This window comes from Haliaeetus albicilla, chromosome 2, assembly GCF_947461875.1.
Source record: "Haliaeetus albicilla chromosome 2, bHalAlb1.1, whole genome shotgun sequence".
NCBI lineage: Eukaryota > Metazoa > Chordata > Aves > Accipitriformes > Accipitridae > Haliaeetus > Haliaeetus albicilla.
Window position 1 is genome coordinate 669,162 of NC_091484.1, and position 8,659 is coordinate 677,820.

The window sequence follows — 8,659 nt, forward strand, 5'->3', positions numbered from 1 at the left end:
CCGCCCCCCGCCGACGTCGCCGCCACCCCGCTTCCCCTCCCGCCGCCGCCGCCGCCGCCGCTCCCCCCTCCCCGCCGCGGCCCCCCCCCTCCCCCCGGCAGCCTCCTTCCCCCGCCGCGGCCCCCCACCTCCCTCCCCCCGTCGCGGCGCCGGCGGCGGGCAGCCGGGGCGCATGGCGGCGGGGGCGGGCGGCGCGGCGTTGGGGCGGGCGGCGCTGGCGGCGCCGCTGGTGCTGCTCTACTACGGCTTCTCCATCGGCATCACCTTCTACAACAAGTGGCTCATGAAGGTGCGGGGCGGCGCGGGGGCGGCGGCGGCGGGCGGGCGGGCGGCGGCGGTGACGGCGGCGGTGACGGCGGCTGTCGGTCCCGCAGAGCTTCCCCTTCCCGCTGCTGGTGACCCTGCTGCACCTCCTCCTCATCTTCGGCCTCTCGGCGCTCGCCCGCGCCCTGGCGCGCTGCCGCTCCGGGCGGCCGCGGGCCGCGCTCTCCTGGGCCGACTGCCTCCGCCGGGCGGCCCCCGCAGGTACGGCCGGCGCGGAGGGAGGCCGGGGCCGGGCGCGGCGGTGGGGAGCGAGAGCGGGGCGCTGGGCGGCCGCCCTGCCGGGCCTCTCCCGGAGACGCGCCGGGCTGCGGGCTCTCGGGCCGGGTGTCCCCCCCCCGCCGCCTGGGGCGGCCGTCGGGGCCGGGCGCGCCGCAGCGGCCGGAGCAAGCGGGACGCTCGCCGCCTCCCTTGGGGTGGGCGTGAGGCGGGGGGAGAGCGGCAAGCCCTGCTCCCGCGGGCGTCCCGTGCGTTTCCTTACCACGGGTGGGGGTTACTTAAAGGTTTAGACGTGCTCTCTTCATCGGTCGTGACAAAAACTAGTTAGAATACGGAGAGGCCGTGCTGAACCTGCTTTTCCGAAGGAGCCGCTGGCACGTGAGAATCTCGTCCGGTACCTCCGTAAGCTGTCTCTGCGAGTTATTTTTTTCTCCTTAACGTTGGTGTCAAGCCACGCGTTTACGTTATTTCAGGAGCTTTCTCTGGGTGGAACTTGGTCTTTATGATACAGAAGTTCATTGTACATGACACACCAAACTGCTGTAGCTGAGACCAAGGAGTGAAGCTCCTACTCGGAGTGCAGAACTCTAGCTACTTCTGCAGTTCTTTGGCTGTATGTTAGGTTGGTTCAGTCATCGTCCTACCGTCTCCCACAGAGCAGCATCTGGTTTAAGATCTCTGGCAAGGTTTGCAATACCTTACATAACATGCCCTATGGTTTCTTGAAAAATGCCTTTTCCTCATCTGTAGCAATGCTATCTTTCAGCATAGCATGCCACTGGATCAGTAAAGCTGTTTCCTATGGTAGGAAGCTTATATTCAAGGGAGAATAGACTGTGACAAGAGCTGCACCAGGAGTAAGGATGTGTGCTGAGGATTGTTGCCAGACGCGCTTCTTCAGGCTTCTTGCACTGGCCCTCATACTTGCCAGTTATCATGCTCTGACATATTTGAAAAAGACCTTGTGTAAATCTGTGATGGCTTTCAGTCACAGGGAGGGCAAGGGTTACTTCTGCACTTTTGCATAGTGTATGTTCGGTGAGCGCGGTGCTAAGTCCAACTTAAATCACAGGGAACAGGACAGAAACATAAAGAGCTGAGGATATCTGAGCTATGTTGGTCCTGAAAAGTTAACCTGAGGAAAACATGGGTTGTTTTTTTTACCTGGGTCTGCTCTGCTCCCTATGTTCATGGTCAAGTAGCAGGGTTTTGTTTTGGTTGGGGATTTTTTTTCTTATGTAGTTGAAGACAGTTAACTTCAGGATTTTTTTCTTTGATTCTTTAGCTCTGTCAACTTCCTTGGATATTGGGCTGAGTAACTGGAGCTTCCTATACGTCACTGTCTCCCTGTGAGTACAAAAACGATCTTCCCCCGAAGCCTTCTGGTGGGGTTTAGAAAGTGCTTTGTCAGGGTCAGTTTCTTGAATGGGTGGATGGCTCGGTGGGGTTGGCATGCAGGGTCTATGATAGCTTGCTGGTAGCAACACAGAAGTGGGTGATCTGGTTCCTAATAGTACTTTGCTGGGAAGGACTACATGGGAGGCGACTGACAGTGTATTTTGGTCCTTACAGCTACACGATGACCAAATCCTCTGCTATTATCTTCATCCTGCTTTTTTCACTGCTCTTCAAGCTGGAGGAAGTGGTAAGGGTCCCACACAATGCTTTAGGGAAGGGGAAGGTCAGGCCCAGGGAAACAGGCAGTACACATACAAGAAACATAAAAGTAGAGGAAGAATGCAATTATGTGGATGAATCTGAAAGAAAGGAGGTGTCTGTCTCTGTTCAGCTCCAGCAGTTTGTAGTGACTTTGTGTTTGTTCTCATCCAGCGGGTGACATTGCTGCTGGTGGTTCTGCTCATCGCTGGGGGGCTCTTCATGTTCACCTACAAGTCCACACAGTTCAACGCACAGGGGTTTGTGCTGGTGCTGTGTGCCTCTTTCCTTGGGGGTATTCGCTGGACTCTCACGCAGATACTTCTGCAGAAGGCTGAACTGGGTATGTAGGGTGTTAGGAAGTGGGCGGTGGTGCTGGTAATGGGGAGGGGAATAAGGAGGTGGTAGCCTTTGCTGCAGAAACAAAACACTTGTGTAAGGGACAGTGTTTGAAACCTGGGGCAGGGGTTATCTGTTGATCAGTAATGAAGGTGGCTTGGCATCTGCAGCAGCACAGGCATGGGCATTACAAGATGTATGTCTAGGAATGGTACTAATAAAGGCTCTAGGAGCTATGTTATTCTCTGGCTTGTTGCTATCTGGTCTGTTATTGATTCTCCTCTTTCAGGGCTCCAGAACCCCATTGATATCATGTTTCACCTGCAGCCGCTCATGTTCCTGGGGCTCTTCCCACTCTTTGCGGTGTTTGAGGGTGCGTGAGTTAATTAGAGAAAGCAAGGATAGCTTTATAGAGTGGTTGGGGAGATTGCTTAGCAGTTTGTTGTTTGAGATCCTTCACTGAGATAATTGAACAGCTATGAACTTTACAAAGTGGGTAGAGACCTGGAATTATAAGGACCCAGATATACCTTATGCTGGCAGAACATTAAAGAGTGCATAGGGATAGTAGCCTGCCACACTTGTGGAATTAAGGGCTATGAAGAACTGGCTTCACATCCTCCTGATATTGGAATGTGAGCAGCCCACCCCCATCTTGTTGTGAGGAGTCCTGGGAGTTGGGAAAGGTACTCTGCTACTCACTGTCTTGTTCCTAGGCCTGCCTTTGTCCATATCAGAGAAGCTCTTCCGTTTCCATGAAGCAGGAATGCTGTTCTCTCTGGTAGGGAAGCTGTTCTTGGGTGGAATTCTTGCCTTTGGTCTAGGCTTTTCTGAGTTCCTCTTGGTTTCCAGAACATCTAGCCTCACCCTTTCCATTGCTGGCATTTTTAAGGTAAGGCATGGTTCCTGTGCTAATACTAGAAGGCAAGTACCAAGTCATCCCTAATGGGCCTCGTGTTGTGGGAACTTCCTTAGAGCCTTAGAAATCATCTCCTGTTATTTTCATTCTCCTTGCACCGGACCTTGATGCTTTGCCTTGCAGTCTCTGCAGTGAAATCCCTTGGTCCCTGACAGCAAGGGGCAGAGACTAGTGGCCATTCTATAAAAAATACCATTAAGGTCCAAAGTTTGGTGGGATCTGGGATAGACTAAAACATGTGTTCCTCATGAGCAACGGATGGTGCGGGAGGGAGGAGGGGTAAGAAGGACATGCTCTTGCATCAGACCTGGATATGAACAAACGACTGGTTTGAGCTACCTCTTTAACCTAGTTTGGCACATTCTTCCCTCCTTTGAGGAATCCAGCACATGTACTTTTGAGCTGAATGGTGACACATGAAATTTGTCTGATCCAGAAGTCACAGGATTCCCATGTAACCAAGCTATGCAGTCAGAGGACTTAAAATCCCACATCCCAGTTTAACAGCTCGTTCTGTTTCTAGATACTGTTTTTAGAACTCTCTGCGCATGGAAGAATGCATGGAAATTAGCAGCATGACATCTTGATCTAGGCTTGAGCTGTAAAACCTCTCATGCATATCTCCTCGGGTCCTGCCCTGCCACTTGTCCTGTTTTTTGTTTCCACAGGAAATCTGCATTTTGTTCCTCGCCACACGTTTGCTGGGAGACCGCCTCAGTCTCTTGAACTGGCTGGGCTTTGCCGTCTGTCTGTCAGGAATCTCCCTTCATGTCATTCTTAAAGCTGTGAACTCCAAAGGTGATTCTGGTTTAAATCCCTTTCTGTTTCTCTGTAGGCATTCTCGTAGCTTCACTAGGAGCTGTGTCTAGTTCCAGCTCCTTGCCAACACCAGGTTTGATGGGTACTTTAGTGAGTTCGTCACTAAATGGGCTGTCTGCATGCAGGTGAAAAAGCACTGAAGCTGCACAAAGAGGCCAGCTCTGACCCTGACCTGGAGCTGCTGCTGCGCCACACTGAACGTGGTGAGGAGGAGGAAGAGGATGTTGAAACCCCACAGCAACACTGACGGAATATCAAGCACAAAGCCCCCTGCTCTGTTCTTACCAAACCTGCCTGACAGCTACCTAGGAGGAAGGTCCAAGAGTCTGTGTGACCACCTAAAGGAGAGCCAGGGCCTGGTGAGAGAGTCCTGCTGTGCTACTACAGTGTGGATCTGTAGATGCTGCACAAGAGACAGGCAATATCTCTTTCACAGAGAGCAAACTTGGAAGACGAGCCCTGGTTCAGTGGAAGTAGAACGGTGTGGTGAGACTGGGAAATGCTATAGAAAGCTTATTATGGAATCCTGAAGGCTGTACATTGAGAGTGTAGACCACAAGCAGTAGAATGATCATTGACGTGTCTGGACTGCAGGCTGAGTGGTTCAGGGATGATTTTAGTGTTGTTTAGGCTTTGGCTTCAAAAGAGAAGGTAGATATACTTTCCCATACTTTATGGTTCTACTAAGTAGGGACTCCCATCTTGGTGGGAGCAGGTGACTGTATGTAAATCCATAGACTTGTCCCCCAGTGAGAAGGAGCCTTTGTGCTTGGTGACCTCCATGTTTTGTATGCATAGTAAGGAGAGAATTACATGCTGGTATTTGGGACCAATTGAATATAGCTAAATGATGTTGGTTGGAGGAAGAACGGGGGTGCATGAGTACTTCTGGCCCTACAGGCCAAGGGGAGAGAGCAGTATCACAGGAGATCTAGCTTGAGCAATAAGCTTATCAGAAAGTATGTGGGTATCTGGGGGGGGGGGGATTTTTTGTTTTTTTTAAATAAACTGTTTTTCTTATTTCCTTTTGTCTGTACATTATGCACCTATGCTTCATCAAGCACAGGTCATTTCGTCTTCTGAACTCCTTTCCTTTTAGACCCACACTGACCTTGCAATTGCGTGCCCAATTATTTTTGAGGCCTGGCACACAAAATACTTGCCCGTGAACAGGATCCTTGATCTCTAGGACTAGGAGGATCTTCCTGCAACCTGTCGTCATATATCTGTGCCAGCCAAGAGAGCATACTGACTTGTGGAATGCGTGAACAAGACACCATATCCTAAGAAGACTTTTAGTGTTGTGGCTTTTTTCTAGGGATCTTACCTCCTTGCCCCACTGGATTGGATCAGTTAGTGCTGCAGCCTTGTCCAGGAAAGAGGAACGGTGCAGGATATAAGATGCGTCTTTTTCTTTCTGCTAAGCCACAAGTAGTGGTGGGCGGGTGGCTGGTTTTTTGCATGGCAGAGTTTTTGCCTCCTTGAAAGTTTTGTTCAATGCTAGCTTTTGGAGTGGAAATCACTTGAGAGCACTTCCCAAAGGGATAACAGGGCAATCTTTCTTCTGAGAGGAGCTGGGTTTTAAAGTGAACTTCTGATATTCTGTTTGAGAACCTGAAGCATTTTCACTAGACTGTCCATCTGTTGATCTTGCTTCATAGTTTTCAGATATGAAGTCTTTCTTGTTGACTTTAATCAAGAGCATGTCCTGCAAAAAACTGGTTCTGAAGAAGAAAACTTTTGTTAATAATGGTCATCTTTAATGATGTTCTAATAGACACTGATAACTTGCTTCGGAGCAGACAGCAGGTGGTGCAACTACCTCATGTAAAGCTACTGAACCAGCAGTTCCAGGCCAGGCTGGCACACCAAGGGATCTTGTGCATCAAGTAGGATGCCTGGAGCTGAGAATGGCTTGGTCTGTCCCTAGCTGGATTTTCCAATAGCTTGGGCTTGTGATGCTTCCAGCAGGATTCACCCTGTTTACCCTACTGATAGGTGTAAGCCTCAAGCACTAAATACTGTGTACTTGATGTGGGGCAATGATGCTTTCTGATGTGATCTGTGTTTAGTAAGACGGCAGCTGCTCTGCATTTCACTTTCCACTCTCCTAGAACTGAACCTCAGGCATCCTTCTACTGTGTAACTCTCAGACTGGGACTTCAGGTCCCTGTAAATCCAAGGTAAAGGTGACTTTGTTCACAGGCCAGGATTTGCACCACATACGGTGCTTGAAGATGAAATTTGATTGCGCCAGTGCAAGCGCCTGTGAACTGTAGAGCCCTGTAGTCTGTTGCTTCCAGTCTGGTTTCCTCTTTAAGATAGAGGGGCATGCCTTAGAACCTAGTGTCCACACTTAGCAGTTCTGATCTAGACACAAATTTTTGGCAGCAAATATGACACTGTCATTCACTCCAGTGAAGGATGCTCAGAACAGCTTTTGGGACAAGCAGTTAGTTCTGCACCCTTCCCTAGAAAGTTTCCAGCTGCTTGCTGCCAGTGAGGCTAGGTAGATGTCTGTTTCCTTGTTCAGTAAAATTTTGTTCTTTTCAGAGATAAAGATAAGAAAAACCTGGAAATGAGAACATAAAAGTGTCTACTGCTTCATGATTTTGCTACAGCATATGGTACAGATAGTCAGTCCAGTTTGCCTGTGAGACTGACTGGGCATCATTCCTCTGTCTTGGAAAGTATCCTATTCTAGTTCCTTCTAGTATCCAGATAAGAACAACAGAGGATCTCTGTCCTGTTTCTGCTCACAAATTTTAAAAGCCTTTATGCAGGAAGTTTTGCCCCAGCCTCATAAATCCAGATAGGGATCTTGCGGTGCAAGGAGGTTCATAGTAGGGTGTATTCTGCAGGTGGTTCTGTGATCAGCACACAGCAAGGAGGCCCTAATCCAGCTCGTGCCGAAGTACTTCTGCTGCTTTTCTGGGTCTGCAGTGCTAGGATGGAAGAGATTTTCACTTAGTGGCAGGTTGGGACTTGCTGAAGGTGGTCTTGCAAGGATTCCTGCCGGGGACTCTTAAGCTACAAGGTCCTCTGCTTCTGGGAAAGCATTGCTGTTTTGCAGTCTTTATATGACTTTTCCCTGTGCAATTCTCTCTGCAGAAACCTCACTAGGGTAGAGTTGACGATGCCATGACTCCTTGTGTGCAGAACAGGCAGGATCCATATTTTTGCTGCTCCTCTCTCCCTTCGTCCTTCCAACACTTGACTTTCTATGTCCCAGCTTCTTTTAGTAGTAGTGCAGGAAGGAAGTTGCTTCTTGGCTCCCAGTAAGCACCCAGTAGCTCCTGTGTGGACCTCTTCTTTAAAATGTCTTGTCTGGCAGGATTGCTGGCAGCAGCAGTGCTGTCACCAATCTGAAGGCTTTACCTGGGACTCTGCCTTTATCCCAAAAATTCAATCAGAAGGTCAGGACTAGAGCAGACCCAGTGTCAAACAAATCAAATGTTAATTGGACTGTGTGTAGAAGTGGTTCTTTCTGACCAAGCACCTACTGTGTCCTGGACCCAAGAAATGAAATGGCTGAACAGCTGGCTGTGTCCCCGATATCCCTCTTACTCCTGCTGCAATACGTGTAAAATGAAGGTGCTATACCAGCCAGGCGATACCGATAGTCATGTTTAATACTTGTGCTCAGCATGGTAGATGCTTCTGCACAGGCATATGGAGCAGAGGTGACAGACTTGGGAATCCCAGGAGAAAGAATGCTCTAAGGGTTTCCGAAAACTGCAGTGTTGCTTCCCGTCCTCTCAATTCCACCTTTCACTTTACCTTTTCATTCTACCCTGTGGGTGGAGCTTAAGAGCTTGCAGCATCAGGGACTTTAGGTCATTGCCTTTGCACCTAGTGTTGGAATTTTAAATTCTGATATGCTTTAAAATAATTAAAATGTAAAAACATTTTGTTTGGGTTTTTTTATTCCTGAGGATTCGTTTCTGCCTTCTTTTTGTAAAAAGAAAGGAAAGAGAACATACACTGACAATCTGATCTCCCTATTCTAGATGATTTAAGGAAAAAGAGTAGCAACTAGATCTCTATTTATGGATGTTTTAGCTTTTGTGGGGTACATTCATCAGTTAATGGTGTTGGGTGCAAGGTTAATTGCTAGATGTACATGGTGAGTTCAGTAGCAGATGTTCAGGAAGAAGAATGTAGAAAGGATGGACAGTAGTCTGCATCAAACATCTCATGATAAACTTCTCAGGCTGTAAGGGATAGCGTATGAGGAACTAGCAGCGAAGACCTGTTCCTGAGAAACTGGCCAAGACACAGAACTTAGAATCAGAATATCCAAAGGATGTTTAGACTCTAAATAACTGTTGTGTTTGGAAAATTTGGGGTCAGATATCCTGATGGAGAACCTAAAGAAGTTACACT

The 8,659-nt window shown here is 49.0% G+C and overlaps 1 protein-coding gene across 4 annotated transcripts; it reads left to right on the forward strand.

Moving 5' to 3' along the window:
* The first annotated feature begins 83 nt into the window (after nt 1-83).
* Nucleotides 84-8,182, forward strand: SLC35C2 (solute carrier family 35 member C2). 4 transcript variants are annotated; one of them, XM_069800612.1, is made up of 9 exons: nt 84-289; nt 375-525; nt 1,826-1,889; nt 2,113-2,185; nt 2,371-2,539; nt 2,825-2,908; nt 3,252-3,316; nt 4,123-4,252; nt 4,399-8,182. In XM_069800612.1, the coding sequence occupies exons 1-9, from the start codon at nt 173-175 to the stop codon at nt 4,518-4,520; spliced, it is 975 nt and encodes a 324-aa protein (XP_069656713.1). In that variant the 5' UTR covers nt 84-172; the 3' UTR covers nt 4,521-8,182. The 4 variants fall into 4 exon arrangements, with proteins under 4 accessions (XP_069656713.1, XP_069656722.1, XP_069656698.1 ...); XM_069800597.1 differs by having other exon boundaries at nt 86-289; nt 3,252-3,427; XM_069800621.1 differs by lacking the exon at nt 2,825-2,908.
* Nucleotides 8,183-8,659: the final 477 nt, after the last annotated feature.

Excerpts from the sequence above, each read along its gene's own strand:
- SLC35C2 (XM_069800597.1), top strand. The coding sequence starts at position 173 with ATGGCGGCGGGGGCGGGCGGCGCGGCGTTGGGGCGGGCGGCGCTGGCG. Across the intron at positions 1,890-2,112 it reads CTATACGTCACTGTCTCCCT|CTACACGATGACCAAATCCT; the intron begins GTGAGTACAAAA and ends TGGTCCTTACAG. Across the intron at positions 3,428-4,122 it reads CCATTGCTGGCATTTTTAAG|GAAATCTGCATTTTGTTCCT; the intron begins GTAAGGCATGGT and ends TTGTTTCCACAG.